This window comes from Ovis aries, chromosome Y, assembly GCF_016772045.2.
Source record: "Ovis aries strain OAR_USU_Benz2616 breed Rambouillet chromosome Y, ARS-UI_Ramb_v3.0, whole genome shotgun sequence".
NCBI classification, from domain to species: domain Eukaryota; kingdom Metazoa; phylum Chordata; class Mammalia; order Artiodactyla; family Bovidae; genus Ovis; species Ovis aries.
In genome coordinates this window covers 766,998-786,670 of record NC_082741.1, presented here as the reverse complement: position 1 = coordinate 786,670, position 19,673 = coordinate 766,998, and the positions used below count along the sequence as shown (strand labels likewise).

At 58.7% G+C, this 19,673-nt stretch overlaps 1 protein-coding gene and 1 long non-coding RNA gene across 10 annotated transcripts; one reads left to right on the top strand and one right to left on the bottom strand.

Annotated features, from left to right (window-relative positions):
• The first annotated feature begins 132 nt into the window (after positions 1–132).
• Positions 133–19,239, top strand: LOC105611964 (acetylserotonin O-methyltransferase like). 9 transcript variants are annotated; one of them, XM_060408571.1, is made up of 13 exons: positions 133–267; positions 1,972–2,103; positions 4,113–4,160; positions 6,581–6,645; positions 7,280–7,341; positions 9,091–9,199; positions 10,269–10,650; positions 11,610–11,772; positions 13,872–14,035; positions 15,273–15,405; positions 16,440–16,583; positions 18,190–18,312; positions 18,913–19,239. In XM_060408571.1, exons 1-13 carry the CDS (start codon positions 175–177, stop codon positions 19,137–19,139), a joined length of 1,845 nt encoding a protein of 614 aa, XP_060264554.1. In that variant the 5' UTR covers positions 133–174; the 3' UTR covers positions 19,140–19,239. The 9 variants fall into 9 exon arrangements, with proteins under 9 accessions (XP_060264554.1, XP_060264552.1, XP_060264550.1 ...); XM_060408569.1 differs by having other exon boundaries at positions 6,518–6,645; XM_060408567.1 differs by having other exon boundaries at positions 6,485–6,645.
• Positions 2,987–6,584, bottom strand: LOC121818231 (uncharacterized). Its single transcript, XR_006058306.2, has 2 exons — positions 6,474–6,584; positions 2,987–4,379 (listed from the first exon to the last, which is right to left on the bottom strand). It is a non-coding gene; the product is annotated as an uncharacterized LOC121818231 (long non-coding RNA).
• Positions 19,240–19,673: the final 434 nt, after the last annotated feature.

Genomic DNA, 19,673 nt, shown 5'->3' with positions numbered 1-19,673 from the left:
CCTGTGCGGGCCGAGGCGGGGTTTCATTGGTGATGAGGCCTGGGCGTGGCTCCAGCGACCGGGGACGGGCCTAGAATGGGGCGGGGCATTGCGGGGCGGGGCCTGGGCCGGGTGGCCGCGCGCTCGCCGCGCGGGTCTCCCGGCGCTGGTCTCCCGGCGCGGGCGCGTGGCGCCATGCTGCTGCGCCCGGTGATCGGGAAGCTGCAGCACAAGCGCGTGGTGTTGGCCAGCTCCTCCCCGCGCCGCCGGGAGATCCTCAGCAATGCTGTGAGTGGCCGGGGCCGGGGTCTGGGGCGGGCAGGGCCTGCGGGCCCGGGCCTAGTGACCCGAGGCCTCGGGACCCCCGGCGCCGTGACCCGGGCCTCCCGGATGGGCCCCAGAGTTGCGGGTCCGGGGCCTAGAAACTGGGGGCGTCTTAGTAGTTAGGGGAGGGCTTTGGCCAGTGTCCGGAGGTCGGAGACGAGTGCCCGAGGGTCCTGATGACCTAGGCTTCGTGGGCGGGGCGCCTTGGTGGGTCTGCAGGGCCACTGCTTAGTTATTGAGGATCCTACTGACTTCGGGGGGCGGATGTAAGAGAGGGTGGGTGTTTGCAGGCCCGGGGTCAGCAGTGGGACCGACTGACGGGGTCAAAGATGCAGGGTCTCAGGACAGAGGCCTTGTGACTGAGGGTCTGGTGAGCAGGGCGTGGGGGTCAGGAATCTGCAGGGCTGGGGGCCTAAGTGACTGGGTATCCGGGTGCAGCACTGGGGCCTGCGGTGGCCAGAGGGTAGGACCCTAGTGACCAGGGTCCAGATCTATGGTGTCCGTGATCGGGGGAGGGCCAGGGTCTTCCAGCCAGGGCTCAGTGACCTGGCGATCTGCTGGCCAGGGGGTGTGGGGTTGCCAGGCCAAGGTCAGGTCTGTGTGCCTGAGCTGGATTCGTCCAGGTGTTGTTGTGGGGGGTGAGGGGCGGCGGGGAAGGGGACAGAGACCCTGGACAGGGCTTGGTCTGCACGGGGTGGCCCTATCTGGGGGGGGGGGCAGAGAAGCGGGGATACCAGCTAGGGGAACAGATAGAGCCAGAAATTCTTGCCTGGGTGGGGGGCGCGAGCTGGGCTGGGGGGGGCGTGAGCTGGGCTGGGCGGGGGACGTGAGCTGGGCTGGGGGGGGCGTGAGCTGGGCTGGGGGGGCATGAGCTGGGCTGGGCGGGGGGCGTGAGCTGGGCTGGGGGGGGCGTGAGCTGGGCTGGGGGGGCGTGAGCTGGGCTGGGGGGGCGTGAGCTGGGATGGGCGGGGAAAGGCACAGAATGAGAAGCGCTATATGTACCTCCCAGCGAGGGTACAGAACCGGAGGTGGGGGGTGTCTCATAGTGTGACCCAGGGGTTAACTGGGGGTCCGGGAGGTCCACGATGGAGGTGGGGAGGGGGCTGGGGTGCAGAAAAGTAAGAAGCAGAGGCTGCTCACAGAGGTCCCCACGTGGGGAGTGCGGGAGGGGGAGTTTGACCCTGTGTGGTCAAGACCCCCAGCCCCCACTCTGGAGGCAGCGGTGTCCGTGACCCGCCTTCCGCAGGCACTGCCGGGTCGCCTGTGTCGGGCACCAAGTCAGAGCAGCCTAGTTGTTCCCACACACACGCAGCCGCCGTATTTGTGGCCTTCCCTGCACGTGCTGCCGTCTCAGTAGTCTGATCGCTGTAAGGGCGAAATGCCGACCTTTGGGACTCTCCAGGAGCCCTCTGACCCCTCGGGGCTGCACCCCAATCAATAGTGCCCTGCTGGCCTCTGCGTGCACAGAGGTCTTCCCACCAGGGTCCCCGAGCCGCCGCCCGCCCCCGCTCCACACACACACCGGTCACACTCGCGCCGCAGCCGGCGTCGGCCCTTGGTCAGTGTCCATAGTCAGGGAAGGGGGGCTGGGCAGGGACTCTCAGTTCCTGCCCACTGTCAGCATCCTGGGGCTCCCCCCACCCAAACCCGTCTTCTCTCCTGTTCCAGGGCCTCAGGTTCGAGGTGGTCCCGTCCAGGTTCAAGGAGAAGCTGCACAAGGGCTCGTTCGCCGCCCCGCACGCGTACGCCGTGGAAACGGCCAAGCAGAAGGCGCTGGAGGTGGCCGACCGGATGCACCAGGCGAGGGCTCCTTTCCTGGGTCTCCTGCCGGCGGGCTGTCCTCAGGTTTCACTCACACCTGTTGTAAATCGGTGCCCTTCGCAGCAGGCAGTAGGTGTAGCTTCTCTGCGACTGAGTGCCCCTGTGTTGTGGCCACGTGTGATTCGCGCGATGGTATCGTTTATACAGCGTTGTCCGTCACTTTGCTAGTAGGCAAGGTGCTGTTGCAGTTCACATCAGAGCGCCACTCAGGACAAAGCACTGATGTGCCTAGTCTGTTCCGAGCTGTTCCCATGCCGTGTGCTACTGTGACTAATAAAACAGCATCATTGATGATACAGAATCCCCTGGGTTCTGGATAGAATACTGGAGGAGGAAATGGCAACCCACTCCAGTCTTCTCGCCTGGAGAATCCCATGGACAGAGGAGCCTGGCGGGCTACAGCCCCTGGGGTCGCAGAGACTTGAACGCGACTGAGCATGATCTAGAATTAATGCAGCTTTAACACTAAATTACCATAGAATATACTATATACTGTGGCATTTACCGGAGAAGGCGATGGCACCCCACTCCAGTGCTCTTGCCTGGAAAATCCCAGGAACGGAGGAGCCTGGTGGGCTGCAGTCCATGGGGTCGCTAAGAGTCGGGCACGACTGAGCGACTTCACTTTCACTTTTCACTTTCATGCACTGGAGAAGGCAATGGCAACCCACTCCAGTGTTCTTGCCTGGAGAATCCCAGGGACGGGGGAGCCTGGTGAGCTGCCGTCTATGGGGTCACACAGAGTTGGACACGACTGAAGCGACTTAGCAGCAGCTTATTATATAACAGCGTCATTGATGATATAGAAACAGTGTAGTTTATATATTGCAGTTACTATTTAATATAACAGCATTATTTAGGATGGAGACGTGATGCACTGTTACTATTTAATATATCATGGTATTTAGTATAACAGCATCATGATATAGAAAATAATATAAGTAGTTTATTACTATTACTGTATAACCGATTATAGTATATAACAGCATCGTTTATGATATAGAAGCAGTGTTGCTAATACATTACTGTTACTGTTTAAGATACTATGGTATTTAATATAGCAGCATCACTTATGGGAATAACATATTCTCTTTATTGCTGTAAGTGTTAGTATGGAATATCCAATTGCAATTAACATAACCATATCACTTAATGATGTAGAATTAGTACACCTCATCTATTATGAGGTGTTATTCTCTAATATAGAAAATATATAGTGTCGTATACTATATACTTTCATGTATAGTATATATAATGCTATATAGCATACATAGGAAATTATATACACTATAATAATATAAAAGTACCACTTTAATATAGAATTTATATAGCTTATCTCTGTTACTATAAAATGTGCTAATTAATATAACAGTGTCATTTATGACATAGAATCAATGTAGCTTCCTATTACTTATAATAATTATAAGTAATAAAATATATATTATTATATATGAAAGTCCTAGGCAAGGATACTAGAGTGGGTTGCCATTTCCTCCTCCAGGGGATCTTCCCCACCCAGGGATTGAACCCAGGTCTCCTGCATTGCAAGCAGGTTCTTTACCATCTCAGCCTCCTGGGAAGTCACAATTATATATACTAATATATAAGTGGGGCCCCCGTGGTAGCTCAGTGGTAAAGAACCCACATACCTATGCTGGAGACGCAGGTTTGATCCCTGGGTGGGAAACATCCCTTGGAGAAGGGACATGGCAACCCACTCCAGGATTCCTGCCTGGAGAATCCCATGGACAGAGGAGCCTGGCGGGCTACAGTCCGCGGGGTCGCAAAGAGTCAGACACGACTGAGTGGCTAACTTTCTCTTCCACTGTCTCCCTTGATCGGTGGCTTGAGGACACTCCAGGCTCGCTCTCTAAAGCAGGACTGGATCCTTAACTAAGCTGTGATGCTGGGTGCCGCGCGTCGTGACGTGAAAACGTGTAAGGCGTACAGGCTCGTCCTGCCTAAAGCTGAGTCTGCGTTTCTTGCAGAAGGACCTGCGGGCCCCGGACGTGGTCATCGGAGCCGACACCATCGTGGTGAGCCTGCTTTCCGGCTTTCTGTGTCACTGGCGGCTGAATCCAGGCCTCGGGAAGGCGGGTTCTTTCTGTGAGGCCTGGGGGAGAATCCGCCCCAGGCCTCTCTCTGTCCCGGCTGCTGATGCTTTTTTTTCCAAATTCCTGGGCGTCCCTGGGGTGGTGGCCGCCTCCCTCCCGTCTCTGCCTCCGTCTCCACGTGGCCTCTGCTCTGTGTCTCTCCTGTTACGAGAACACCATCCATCACGGATTATGATGCGCCTGCCTCCAGTACGACCTACTGGTAGATTTTGTTACATCTGCAAAGATCCTATTATCGAATAATGTCCTGTTCTCAGGGCTGGGGGGTCAGGACCTGGGGAAAAGGAATCTCCCCGAGATAGGGGTTTTGGCCGCCGAGAGTCGGGCCTTCGGACGGGTCATCACAGTGACCCGTAGAGCAGCTCTGTCTCGCTGGGCATGGCTGTCTGTCTGAGACCCCGGCTGGCCTGATGGGGAGCATTGCCCAGGGATGCTGGGCCTTGTTGCTGAGCTGTTCATAGCAGCAGTGTCCCTGGAGGAGTATGTCGGTGGATGATGGATGGACGGATGATGGACAGATGGATGGTTGGGTTGGTGGTTGGATGGATGATGGATGAATGGATGGATGGTTGATGGATGGGTGGATAGATGGATGGATGGATGGTTGGGTTGATGGTTGGATGGATGATGGATGGGTGGATGGTTGGGTGGATGGAAGGATGAATGGATGGATGGTTGATGGATGGGTGGGTGGATGATGGATGGATGTTTGGGTAGATGGTTGGAGGGATGGGTGGATGACTGAATGGATAGATGGACAGATAGATGGACAGATGGTTGGATGGGTAAATGATGGGTGGTTGGGTGGATGGATAGATGGATGGATGGTTGAGTTGATGGGTGGATGGATGGATGGTTAGATAATGGATGGATGGATAGATGGATGCATAGTTGGGGAGATGGTTGGATGGATAAATGGATGGTTGGATGGATGATGAACAGATGATGGATTGATGATGGATGGAAGGATGAGTGGATGGATGGGTGGATGAATGATGAGTAGAAGGTTGGATGGATAGATGGATGGATGGGTGGATGGTAGATGGATAGAAGATGCATGGATTGATGGTTGGGTAGATGGTTGGATGGATAAATGGATAAGTGGATGGATGATGGATGGATGGATGGTTGATGGATGGGTGGATGGACGGATGGTGGATGAATGGGTAGATGGTTGTGTAGATGGTTGGATGGATGGATGGATGGGTGGATGGATAGATGGATAGAAGATGCATGGATGGATGGTTGGGTAGATGGTTGGATGGACTGATAGATGGTTGGCTAGACAGATGGTTGGATCGATAGATGGATGGATGGGTGGATGGATAGATGGATAGAAGATGCATGGATGGATGGTTGGGTAGATGGTTGGATGGATAAATGGATGAGTGGATGGATGATGGATGGATGGATGGTTGATGGATGGATAGATGGATGGTGGATGAATGTGTAGATGGTTGGTTGGATGGGTGGATAATGGATGGATGGATAGATGGATAGAAGATGCATGGATGGATGGTTGGGTAGATGGTTGGATGGACTGATGGATGGGTGGCTAGACAGATGGTTGGATGGATAGATGGATGGATGGGTGGATGGATAGATGGATAGAAGATGCATGGATGGATGGTTGGGTAGATGGTTGGATGGACTGATGGATGGGTGGCTAGACAGATGGTTTGATGGATAGATGGATGGATGGGTGGATGGATAGATGGATAGAAGATGCATGGATGGATGGTTGGGTAGATGGTTGGATGGACTGATGGATGGGTGGCTAGATGGATGGGTGGATAGATGATGGGTGGATGGATGGATGATGCATGGATGGGTAGGTGGTTGGATGGATAGAATGATACGTGGATGGATGGATAAGCAGCATGGGGTCCAGCCACACAGTGGAATATGACGCGGTCATCAAAGGAGGGAAGCCCCAACACAGGCTACAATGTGGATGGACCTCGAGCACACAGCGCTCAGTGAGAGAATCAGGACGCAGACGGGTGCATATTACTGTATTTGTATGAAATATCCAGAATAGGGAAATCCACTGAGGAAGGAATCGGATCAGCAGTTGCCAGGGGCTGGGGAGCGAGGTGGGGAGAGCAGCTTGTGGGGATGGGGTGCTCCAGATGATGGAGGCTTGGGGAGCTGGATAGCGACCCTCACCCAACAGTGGAAATGTACCAAGTGGTCTCATTTAACATGGTGAGTGCCACATTATACGAATCTCACCTAAATTAAAGAAAAAAAAAATACGTGAGTCTGAACCGGTGCAGAGTGCAGCTGGCGCAGAGCAGCTTGCGGAGCAGAAGCAACTCTCCGTGGCGTTCCTCTCGCAGGCGGTCGGGGGGCTGATCCTGGAGAAGCCGGTGGACAAGCAGGACGCCTACCGCATGCTGTTGAGGTGGGTGGGTCCCGGCGGGCCTCCGGGGACGCGTGGGACAGAGGCTGGGCCGCTCGCCATCTGCCCACTCACCGTCAGCATCCGCTCATCAGCCGCCTGTCCACCCACCCACTACCCATCACGTCCCCGTGTCTGCCACGGGCATCATATCCGCTGTCTCCCATAGACAGCCCCTCCTGGTTCAGGTCAGAGGACCGGGCCACGCCCTTGAACCGACCTCGACTCTTAACCGGGCTCCGACTCCCCATACCACCCCCACACTCAGGGTCTCCTCCTGGCTCGGTCATGCTGAGTGTCCAGGCCCAGGACTACACAGGGACCCGGGAAAGGGGCGGCCCAGAGTGGCCAGGATCTGGGTCCTCCGTGCCCCGCCGGCCGCTCCCGTCAGGGTCCACGTGGTCCCGTGAGATGGCCTGACCACCCCCCCAGCCCCTCAGTGCAGTGACCACAGTCTCGCGGGGAAGCTTCACGGTCCCCCTGAGACGGTTTCCTTGGCGATCGCGCAGCGGGGTTGATGAGCGGGGAGGGGGGTGGGGCGGTGGGTGGACAGAGGCCTCGTCTGCGGGGCAGGGGTCGCCCTGCTTTCCAGAGACACTCCAGACACTCACGCATCTGGCCCGGCCGTGTGTTGCAGGCTCAGCGGGAAGGAGCACAGCGTGTTCACGGGCGTGGCCATCGTCCACTGCTGCACCAGAGGTACCTGGACGGCCCGCATCCCCCACCTCCCCTGGGAGTCAGGGCCACCGTCGGAGCAGCCGGGGCTCCTGGGGGGAGGACCCGGGCGCCCTGGGGCGTCCCTGTCTTTGCTACCACGTGGGCCCGCCCTCCCAGCTAGCCTGGGAACTTTGGGGTCCCACGTGGAAATATGGGGGTTCATCGTGAGCACCCAGTGGACCCCATGTAGGGTGCGGGGGACATTCCGCCTCGTCCAACATGACCCACCCAGAGCCTGCCTTTGAGCTCTCTGGTCTGAACGGGGGAGAAGTTTGGCTCCCATTGGCAGGCATTAAGACATACCGTGATGAAAAGATTGTTTATTTTTTTTAAAGCACAGAAAGCCTGAGGAATAACTTTTAAAGCTGCTTAAAAGGGATTTTAGCCCCAGGAAGGACCCTGTCGTGGGATTTAGGGCCATCCTCATCCAGGGGGAACCTTACCTCGGACCCTTCACTTCATCACGTCTGCAGAGACCCTGTTTCCATACACAGTCCTGTTCTGAGGTTCTAGGTGGGCGTGACGTTCAAGGAGCAGCGTGGAGCCTGCTGGGGGCTTCCCAGGTGGCTCAGCAGTAAGGAACCCGCCTGCCAGTGCAGGAGACACGAGAGACGGGAGTTCGATCCCTGGGTCAGGAAGATCCCCTGGAGAAGGGAATGGCAGCCCACTCCAGTGCTCTTGCCCGGAGAATCTCAGGGACGGAGGAGCCTGGGATCAGAAAGGGTCGGACACGACTGAGACACCGACCTTGCACGCACACACTCGTTGACCCCGGGACGCCTGGTGTGGAGATTTCTCACAAGGGGCCCCTCTGTGTGCCCAGCATGCTACGTGCATGGGGCATTTCCAACCCTGCAGCTGAAAGCCTCATGAAGATCCCAGAATTACCCTGTCATAATGATAACTCCAGTCCATAAATGTTCTATCGGCTTCCCTGGCGGCTCAGATGGTAAAGGATCTCCCTGCAGTGCAGGAGACCCAGGTTCAGTCACTGGGTGGGGAGGATTCCCCTGGAGGAGGAAATAGCACCCCACTCCAGCATTCTTGCCTGGAGAATCCCATGGACAGAGGAGCCTGGAGAGCTGCGGTCCACAGGGTCGGAAAGAGTCGGACACGACTGAGCGACTTCACTTTCACTTCACTTTCTCTTTTATTCTGTCTCTGTTCCCCTGTCCACAGTGGGCGATCCTTTATCCCGTATCAATGGTCCTGTGTGTGTGTGTGTGTGTGTGTGGAGCACATGCAAAGCTCAGGCTTTATCCCGTATCAATGGTCCTGTGTGTGTGTGTGTGTAGCACATGCAAAGCTCAGGCTTTGTCCCGTATTAATGATCCTGTGTGTGTGTGTGTGTGTGTGTGGAGCACATGCAAAGCTCAGGCTTTGTTGCTGTCCACTCGCTCAGTCATGTCTGACTCTCTGCGACCCCATGGACTGCAGCACGCCAGGCCTCCCTGTCCATCAGCAACTCCCGTAGCTTGCTCAAACCCATGTCCATTGAGTCAGTGATGCCATCCAGCCATCTCGTCCTGTCGTCCCCTTCTCCTCCCGCCTTCAGTCTTTCCCAGCATCAGGGTCTTTTCCAGTGAGTCAGTTCATCTCATGAGGTGGCCAAAGCACTGGAGCTTCAGCTTCAGCATCAGGCTTGCCTCCTCCTGGGCTCAAAGGGTTAGACCCACGGGCCCCCAGGGGCAGCGGCTGCGTCCCCTCACCACAGCGCACACTTCCTTGCAGACGGTCAGCTGGACACTGAGGTGTCCGAGTTCTACGAGGAGACCACGGTGAAGTTCTCGGAGCTGTCGGAGGAGCTGCTGTGGGAATACATCGACAGCGGGGAGCCCATGTGAGTCTCTGTCCGCAACCGCGGTGCTGAACCCAGTCTCTGTCCGGAACCACGGTGCTGAACCCAGTCTCTGTCCGGAACCGCGGTGCTGAATGCCCGCCGTGGGCAGGAGACAGGCCAGGGCTGTGCCTGCCATGGGGGCCTGGGCTGTGCCTGCTGTGCCAGGGCTGTGCCTGCGTTGGGGGCCTGTGCCTGCCATGGGCCCAGGGGAGCGTGCTTAGGAAGGATGGAAGGATGTCTTACCCCGCCCTCCCGTCCTGACACCACTGCCGTCTCCCCCAGCAAAGGGCAGCGCTGTGGGTTGGGCGGGTCAGGGCAGATGCTGCCGTGGGGCTGGTCTCCCCACCCAGTGTCCGTGATAGTCACTCAGTCATGCCCGACTCTCTGCAACCCCACGGACTGTAGCCCACCAGGCTCCTCTGTCCATGGGGTTCTCCAGGCAAGAACACTGGAGTGGGTTGCCAGACCCTTCTCCAGGAAACCTTCCCAACCTGGGGATCGAACCCGTGTCCCCTGCATTGCAGGCTGATTCTTTACGACTAGTGCCCCCTGGGAAACTCTTTGGCACAAGGAAACCCCCCACACCCCAAATCCCAGCTCCGGCCGTTCTGTGCACCCTGGTCTGTGGGGGGGGGGGGTGGTGGTTAGAGTTGAGAACGGCTGGGGGCTCAGTCAGGGTGGACAGAAAAGGATGGACCCCTTTTCCCCTGTAAGGAGGTCTCAGCAGAGGTTTCCAGGAAGACCCGGGCTGTGGACCCCCGCGAGGAGTCCTCCTATCGAGGCTCAGGCATGCGGGAAAACCCCACTGGGGGGCCCCAGTCTCTTGTGGGCAAAGCTCACCCCTCAGGAGACCCAGGCCTGGTGTGGGGGCAGGTGCCCCCTCGCGCACCCCCAGAAGCCGCCATGGAGCCTTCATCCCGTCCTGGGGGCGGGACCAACGGATGCTCCTGGGGGCTGGTCCTGGAGCCGGCCACCCCCGGCACACAGCTGCCCAGAGCCGGCCGGGTGTGCGCAGCCAGCAAAGCTCAGCATCACCGTGTCCACCTCTTCTCTGCTTCCCGCCGTGCAGGGACAAGGCCGGCGGCTACGGGATCCAGGCGCTGGGTGGGATGTTGGTGGAGTACGTGCGCGGCGACTTCCTCAACGTGGTGGGCTTCCCGCTGAACCGCTTCTGCAAGGAGCTGGCGCGCCTGTACCACGCACCCCGGGCCCCCGGCACCCCGCGGCCGGTCCAGCACGACTCCATCCCAGCTGTCGACACGTTCGAGGATCTCAGCGACAGCAAGGGAGGCGGCTCTGACCCCGCTCGGGCCAGCGGGGGCGTGCAGGCTGGCGGGGCGCGGCCGCAGGCTCCCCGCACCCAGGAGGCGGACCTGAACGGGGTGACGGACAGCCAGCCCGGGCTCCCCGCGGGCCTCCTGGAGCTGATGGACGGCTTCAAAGCATCCAAGGTACCTGTGTGCATTCGCAGTCAGCTGACCCCCAGCACGGAGGCGCTTCAAACCACAGGCAGCCAGCACACACCCGCCACCCCAGCCCTGGGGACCAGACGGCTGAGGTCAAGGGGTCTCAGGGCTGGGCTCCCTGCAGAGGCTCCAGGCGAGGGTCCTCCCCGCCTCTTCCGGCTTCTGGGGGCTCCGGGCGTCCGTCCCTGGGCTGGTGGCCGCCTCCCTCCCGTCTCCGCCTCCGCCTCCACGTGGCTTCTCCTCTGCGTCCGTGTCTGTCCTCTTCCGCGTCTTATAAAGACCCCGTCACGGGGTTTAGTGCCACCCCCACCCAGGAGGACCTCATCTCAGACCTTCACTCCATCACGTCTACGAAAACATTTTATTTCCACGGAAGGCCTTGTTCGCACATTCTGGGGGTCAGGACGTGAGCGTCATCGTGTTTGAACACGGCTGGCAGGGCTGGGGCGGGGTCCGTGTGCGTGTCTGAGGCTGACAGGGCTCACCCCACCCTGTCCCCCACGTGTCCGGGGAAGGCCCCTTTGTCACGAGAGCCGCGGGGAGGTTAGGCTGTCCCGTGAGCTGTGTGGTGAGCGGCGTGGACAGTGTGCGTCTTGCAGAGAGCGCCCAAGTCCACACACAGCCTCACCTCAAGGTCCCAGGGCTTGTGGTCTCGACGTGGGCACCGTGGGGAGCTACCACGCGCCCCTTGACTGTGGCACGCTGGGTTTTCTCTGCCGAGAGAGCTTTGCTGCTTAACCCTCACCGACTTGTTCTTCCCTGGAGCAAGCCTTGTGCAAGCTGGAGCCTGAAGCCAACTCTCCCCTGCGGAAGAAGGCTCCCTGATGGGCGGGGTGTTTCTGAGAGTCCCAGGCCCCTTCCCCACGCCTCGCCGCCGTCCATGGGGGTCACAAGCGATGGGTCAGACACGTCGTAGCCTGACTGTGGCCCTCCTTCACGGTCAGGTCCTGCTCACAGCCTGCAAGCTCCAAGTGTTCGATGTACTGAAAGACCGAGGACCCCTGTCGGCCACGGACGTCGCCCGTGAAATCGACGCCTCGGTGGGCGGCACCGCGCGCCTGCTTGACGTCTGTGCAGCCCTGGGGTTGCTGGACAAGTCGGACAGAGGTGAGGGGGCTTCCCGGGTGTCGTCGCGGCGGCTCCGCAGGCAGGACCCGGCCGCCAAGTGACGGTGGCTCCTGAGCAGAGATGGGCAGACCTGCCGGCCCTGTGTCCCGGGCGCGGGGCGGTTCCCAGAGGTGGGGAGCGGGGCGGGGCAAAGAGGAAAGAGGGGTGTGTGTGTGTGATGTTTAGGAGGAAAGGTGTGTGTGTGAGAGAGATGTTTAGGAGGAAACAGCTCTGTGTGTGTGTGTGTGATGTTGGAAAGGTGTGTGTGTGTGTACATGATGTTTAGGAGGAAAGGTGTGTGTGTGCGTGATGTTTAGAAGGAAACAGGTGTGTGTGAGAGAGATGTTTAGGAGGAAACAGCTCTGTGTGTGTGTGATGTTGGAAAGGTGTGTGTGTGATGTTTAGGAGTTAACAGTTTGTGTGTGTGTGATGTTAGGAGGAAACAGGTGTGTGTGTCTGTGTGTGATGTTTAGGAGGAAAGGTGTGTGTGTGTGTGTGTGTGTGTGTGATGTCTAGGAGGAAACAGGTGTGTGTGTGTGTGTGTGTGTGTGATGTTTAGGAGGAACCAGGGGGGTGTGTGTGTGTGTATGTGTGTGGTGTTCAAGAGAGAGACTTCCTGACGGACTCAGAGGGGCTGTATCAGCCAAGGTTCTCCAAGGAAACCACTCGTAGGGTGTGTGCGTGTGCGCAGCATAGATACCTGCGTGTCCTTACTTACCTGTTCAGGTAGGCAGACAGGTGAGGTGCATGCCTAGAGGCTGCCTGATAGTGGCATGATACTTGGATGGATGGATGGATGGATTCACGGGTGGGCAAACAGGTAACAGATGCATGCCGCTTGCTCAGGCGCTGCAGTCTCGGCCAGCTTTTTTGAGACCCCACGGACTGTAGCCCGCCAGGCTCCTCTGTCCCCGGGGTTCTCCAGGCAAGAAGACTGGAGTGGGCTGCCATTCCCTCCTCCAGGGGATCTTGCCCACCCAGGGATCAAACTTGCGTCTTCTGTGTCTCCTGCAGCGGCCACAAGACTGTTGACTGCTGAGGCCCCGGGGAGCCCAGCAGATAGATGGGTGGATGGGTAAATGATAGGCAGCGTGACCGATTCATAGGTGAATGTATAGACGTGTGAATGGCAAGCAGATGGATGAATTGAGAGTTGGCAGAAAGCTCCCCAGGCAGACAGCTGATGAAGAAGCAGAGGGCAGATCGACAGATAAACAGAAAATAGGATAAGGGGATGGATGGGTGACAGGAAGACAGACGGATGATAAATACAGGCTGACGGACGGACGGACAGGCGGATAAACAGATAGTAGACACACTGAGAGATTAAGAGATAAAAACTGATAACAGAGACGACAGTCAGGTAGACCGATAAAGTGAAAAGGGAAAGTGAGGTCGCTCAGTCGTGTCCGACTCTGTGCGACCCCACGGCCTGTAGCCCACCAGGCTTCTCCGTCCACGGGATTTCCCAGGCAAGAACACTGGAACAGGTCGCCATTTCCTTCTCCAGGGTAGACAGATAGATGATGGATAAATGGGCGATACATGGAGGGATTGATGGATAGGCAACAGATGTGTCGATGGATAAACAATAGATGAGCTGAGGTGACAGATGATAGGTACATAGATTTATTCACACACAGATGACAGCTGCTGAACAAACAGGGAGATGATACGTATATACACGGACAGATAGATGGTTAACAGACGCGAGAGAGAGATGGAGGTGATGGACAGATACTAAACAGACAGGCTGATACATAGACGGGCTTCCCAGGGGGCTCCGTGGAGAAGAACCTGCCTGCCAGTGCAAGAGACGCGGGTTCGGCCCCTGAGTCGGGAAGATCCCCTGGAGGAGGAAGTGGCAACCCACTGCAGTATTCTGGCTTGGAGAGTCCCATGGATAGAGGAGCCCGGCGGGCTGCAGTCCATGGGGTTGCAGAGAGTCAGGCGCGCACGAGGGCGTCACGCTGTCGGCCGGACGATGCTTGCGCTAACCCCGCCGGGAACCCGAGCGGCGGCTGCCCCCGCTCCCCTCCCCGTCTCTCTGATGTTCCGGGCAGCCCTTATGGGGGTCCCACGACGCCCCATCCTTTCAGGTTACAGCAACACGGAGACGGCCAGCCTGCACCTGGCGTCGGACGGCGAGCAGTCTCTCCACGGCCTGGCCGCCTACCACGACGGGCCCATCTGGGGCGCCTTCACGCACCTGGGCCGGGCCGTGCGGGAGGGGGCAGCGTGGACCCCAGAGCCGCTGCTGCAGGTACCCCAGAACCCGATGCTGCTTCTCACATGCCGTCTCTGCCGCTGAGGGACTGGCCACGGGCGCCGAAAGCATCCCAGACCCGGGGACCATCAGAACCCGTTATCCCAGTGGGAGGCTGTGGATGCGGGCTCTTAGGGACGGCGTGGGGGGCACCCAGCCGCCCACAGCTGCCGAAGAGGGTGTTTCCATGAAGGGGCTGCCGCAAGCCAATGCCCCCCATTTCCTTCGTGAGTTTAGATTGCGCAGAGACAGTGCCTTGTGAGCTCGGGGTCCGCAAATCCCTCCCTGCCCTGCCTCCTGGCTCCTGACCCTCCAGAGACAGCCTTGTTGGGTGTTCAGTGGGTCTGGGCGGGGGTGCGGGTGGGGCTTCCCTAGTGGCTCAGCTGGTGAAGAAGCCGCCTGCAATGCCAGAGACTTGGGTTTGATCCCTGGGTTGCGGAGATCCCCTGGAGGAGGAAATGGCAACCCACTCCAGTATTCTGGCCTGGAGAATCCCATGGACTATCCACGGGGTTGCAAAGAGTCGGACACGACTGAGCAAGTTGCTTCCCTGGTGCCTCAGATGGTAAAGAATCTGCCTGCAACGTGGGAAACCGGGGTTCGATCCCTGGCTGAAGACGGTCCCCTGGAGGAGGGCGTGGCAACCCAGTCCACTACTCTGGCCTGGAGAATCCCACAGACTGTATAGTCCACGGGTCACAAAGAGCTGGGCAAGACTCAGCGACTCTCAGCTTCTTTCCACTTAGAAACGAAGGACATTTATTTCCTATGGTTGTAGCAGCTGGATGTCTGAGATCGCGGCGAAGCTGGGTTTAGTGTCCGGTGAGGACGCAGTTCCTGGCTCCTCGATGGACGTCTTCTTGTCCTCCCCTCCCTCCCTTGCTGTGTCCCCCGGGCCCCTCCCCATCTGCCTACCAAGCCCCCCCTGTTTAGTCCCTTGGTCGTGTCTGACTGTTTGTGACCCCATGGACTGTCGCCCGCCAGGCTCCTCTGCACATGGGATGCTCCAGGCAAGGATACTGGAGTGGGTTGCCATGCCCTCTTCCACGGGATCTTCCCGACCCAGAGGTGGAGCCCAGGTCTCCTGCACGGCACGTGGACTCTTTACCGTCTGATCCACCAGGGAAGCCCTTGATGTCCCCTGCCCTCAAGAGATGCCACCCAGAACGTCATCCCGGGTGCAGGACCGCCTGGGCCCCCGGTGGGTCTCTCCTGAGATCCTGTTCTGTTTCAGGGCCCCCACAAGTGGAGCACAGAGGCGACCCTGCAGTTCATGAGGGCCTCGCACGGCCTCAGCAAGCTGACCGCCCAGCACGTGGCCACGGCCTTTGATCTGTCCCCATTCACCTCCGCCTGCCACCTGGGAGGTACGTCCCTTCGCCCGACAGGAGTCAGGGGAACGGGTGCGAGCGTCCCTTCTCTTGTCGGAAGCTGCAGATGCCGTACCTGCAGATAGGCTAACCCAGTGGTTCAGATGGGAAAGAATCCGCCTGCAAGGCAGGAGACCCAAGTTCAATCCCTACGTCGGGAAGATCTCCTGGAGAAGGGAATGGCAACCCGCTCCAGTGTTCTTGCCTGGGGAATCCCCAGGGACAGAGGAGCCTGGCGGGGCTACAAGTCTATGGGGCTGCGGAACCGGACACGACTGAGAGACTAATATGCTCTACCTACTAATAAGACTTGGAAAATGGGTTTATCTCTACAAACCACACAAGCATCTACGTGCATCCTGGGTGGATGCGGGGCTTGGGGTGATATTCCCAAGTGCTAGGAGGTCCCAGGGATGGCTCGGGACCCTCGTAGAGTTTATCAGACCCTTCCTGGGGGCTGCCAAGCAGAGGAGGGGACCGTGGAACCTGTCTGCTGCCATCTCACGAGGTCTAATTATGCCACACACACACACACGCACACACACGCACACACACACACGCACATCCTCCACCCCTCCCAGCCAGTGCTTCCCCAGGACATGGGACGGAGGAGGAGCAGATGCCTTCCCAAGGGGTGTGGTGGGATTGGGGTCCTAGGAGGGCTCCTGAGCTGCCAGCTTGCATTTTCCCGTCCTCTGCAGAGCTCTCCTCCAGAGTGGCTGCTGTGGCACCAGCCATCACATCTGCACTCCCGCAACAGAACGGAGAAGGAAAGAGTATAACTCTCTAGAACTGTGCTCTAAGGGTTCCCCATGGATCTCTGTCCACCCTGCTCACCTGGCTTGGGCCAGCGCTTGCTCCAGCACCACTCCCCAAGGCCCTGAGCTTGAGACAGCAGAGGTCTCCCCACTGGCTGACCTCCCTTGAGGGCACAGCCTCAGGTCACGTCCGAGCGTGCTGATTTGGCCCTGCCAGAGCTGCACCTCTGGAGACAGGCCAGGATGGCCCAGAGTCCACGTGTCTTCCCACAGGCTGCACAGGCGCCCTGGCCCACAAGCTTGTCCAGGAGTACCCGCGTCTGCAGGTGACCGTGTTTGACCTCCCAGAGGTCATCAAGCTTGCCGGGGACTTCCAGACCGACGCACAGCTGTCAGAGCGGGTCCACTTTGTGCCAGGTCAGTGCGGCGTCCTTGCCTGCCTGCTGTCCGTCTTTGGGCGGCCTTGTCTGTCTCCTGTATGGGGTGAGTGGGGCTTCCCCGGTGGCGCAGTGGTAAGGAGCCAGCCTGCCGAAGCCGGAGATGTGGGTCCGTCCCTGGGTCGGGAAGATCCCCTGGAGGAGGAGGTGGCACCCGCTCCGGTGTTCTTTCCTGGGAAATCCAGCAGACAGAGGAGTTTGGCGGGCCACAGTCCATGGGGTGTCAGAGAGCTGGGCACGACTGAGCGCGCACACGTATGCGGTCTGTGTGTGTCCTGCATCTGTGTCTCTGTATCTGAGTGGGTATTATCTGAGTGTGCGTGCCTGTGAGTGTGTGCATGTGTTTCTGTGAGTGTGTCTTTGTGCCTCCATATGTGTCTCTGTATCTGAGTGTGTATTTGAGTGTGCGTGCCTGTGAGTGTGTGCCTGTTTCTGTGAGTGTGTGTTTGTGCCTCCATCTGTGTCTCTGTATCTGAGTGTGTGAGTGTGCGTGCCTGAGTGTGTGTGTGTCTATGCTTGCATGTGTGGTCTGTGTGTGTCTAAACACGTATGTGCCGTGGGTCTGCGTGTCTAGACATGCATTTTCCCGTGTGTCGTCGTGTCTGTGTGTGTAAAGTGAAAAAGCGTTAGCTGTTCACTCCGAGACCGCGTGGACTAGCCCCCCAGGCGCCCCTGCCCATGGGGACTCCCCGGGCAGGAACGGTGGAGGGGGTTGCCAGGCCCTCCTCCAGGCGAGCTTCCCGACCCAGGGATTGCACCCGCGCCTCCTGCACCAGGGGTGGAGTCCTTGCTGTCTGGGCCACCGGGGTGTTGAGTGTGCGCGTGTGTGTGTACACATGCATGCTTCCGCGTGAGTGTGCGTCAGGGTGCGTCTCTGTCTCTCTGCGGCCTGTGTACATCTACGTTTCTGTCTGCATGTGTGTGTAGCTGCGTGTGTCTGTGTGTCACTGCGTGTCTGTGTATAACTGTGTGTGTAGCTGTGTGTAGCTGTGTGTGTGTGTGATTGTGTGTATAGCTGTGTGTGTGTGTAGCGGTGTGTGTCTCTGTATAATTGTATGTGTAGCTGTGTGTAGTTGTGTGTCTCTGTATAATTGTGTGTATAGCTGTGTGTGTCTGTGTGTCACTATGTGTAGCTGTGTCTGTGTGTCGCTGTGTGTCTCTGTGTCTGTATGTAGCTGTGTGTAGCTGTGTGTTTGTATGTAGCTGTGTGTCTGTGTCGCTGTGTGTGTCTGTGTGTCTGTGTGTGTCTGTGTGTAGCTGTGTGTAGCTGTGTAGCTGTGTGTCTGTGTCGCTGTGTGTCTGTCGCTGTGTCTGTGTGTAGTTGTGTGTCGCTGTATCTGTGTGTTACATCTGTGTCGCTGTGTGTCTGTATATAATTGTGTGTGTAGCTGTCTGTCTGTGTGTCACTGTGTCTGTGTGTCGCTGTGTGTCTGTGTATAATTGTGTGTAGCTGTGTCTGTGTGTCTGTGTGTCGCTGTGTGTGTGTGTAATTGTGTGTCTGTGTGTCGCTGTGTCTCTGTGTGTTACATCTGTGTGTAGGACGCTGGCCGCAGCTAACGCCTCCACCCCGTCTGTGTTTAAACCAGGTGACCTTTCCAGCGACAGCCTCCCGCCCGCAGACCTATACATTTTCTGCAGCCTCCTGCACGACTGGCCCGACGACCGACTGCACGGGCTCCTGAGCCGGATCTCCGGCAGCTGCAAACCAGGTGAGACCCTGGACTTGCCTTTTCTCCGTGCACTTTTCTGTCTTCACACTTAAAGACAATTTCCGATTCAAAAAAGAAACAAAGAAACGAAATGAGTGTTTCACAGTCAGCCTCCCCACCCATCCGGCTCGGGGTCCGGGGCCCAGTTTACCGTCTGCCCGGGACACGGCTGACTCGCAGTCATCCTCATTCATTTCTGAGCTTTCCAGCAGCAGTATGCGAATGGGGGTCTCGTGGGCTCCCCCTGGTGGCTAAAGAATCTGCCCGCAATGCGGGAGATACAGGTTCGATCCCTGAGTTGGGAAGATCCCCTGGAGAAGGGAAAGGCTACCCACTCCAGTATTCCTGCCTGGAGAATCCCACGGACGGAGGAGCCTGGTGGGCTACAGTCCACGGGGTCGCAGAGTCCGACACGACTGAGGGACTGAGCACAGCGCAGCTCCGGGCATCGCAGAGGCTGCGGCTCTGGGCCTGCGGACAGAATTCCTCCCACCTGCCCCACAGGGAAGTCCTCCGGCGGGGAGCCCCGAGGGCACCCGCGGGCTGGGTCCTGGGACGCCTGCCGGTCCCTTCCCCTTATCTCCGTGTCTGTCTCCCCAGGCGCTGGCCTCCTGCTGGCCGAACTGGCGCCCGCGGAGGAGGAGGAGGAGGAGGCCAGCGGGGCGGCGCGGAGGCCCCCCGGGCTGCGGACCCGGGGGGTGGGCCGGCGCCCCCGGAGCCCCGGGCAGTACCGGCGCCTCCTGCAGCGGCTCGGCTTCCAGGACGTGCGGGCGGCGCGCGCGGGAGGCCTGCTGCACGTGGTCCTGGGGACCCGGGCCCCACCCTGAGGGGCGCCCCGCCGCGAGCTCACAGCGCGAGCCCGGCCGGGGTGATTCCCAGAGAAGAGGTGTCTCGCGGGGCAACGATTATTAAAGGAGGCGGAAAGCAGGCAGTCTCCGCGCGCGTCTGTAGTGGGTGCCCTGGACCCAGGACATGCGCGCCCCCAACCCGGGAGCGGAAGGCTACGCGGGCTGGGAGTGCTTGGTGGGGGAGCGTCGCGGGGACTCGGAGAGGGGCCTGGGGCGCCCCGGGGCTGGAGGCGACCGACAGAGGGGACCCCCAGGAAAGCCAGGGGGCGCGGTCCTCCCCCCGAGGGCACCTGGTCGCAGCCGGGCTGGGCCCCCAGTGACAAGTGACGTGCAAAGCCAGCCCCGGGGGCGCGTGGGGGGCGCGGTCCCTCGGGACAACAGGTTCCCTAGAAGAAACTTTCCCTTCTAACCAGAGGGGTCTGAACACCCGCCCGCGGGGAGGGGGGTACCCGAGCCCCCCACCCCACCCCAAGAGCCCTTGCTGCAGTCCGCCTAATGCAGGCGGGACTCAGG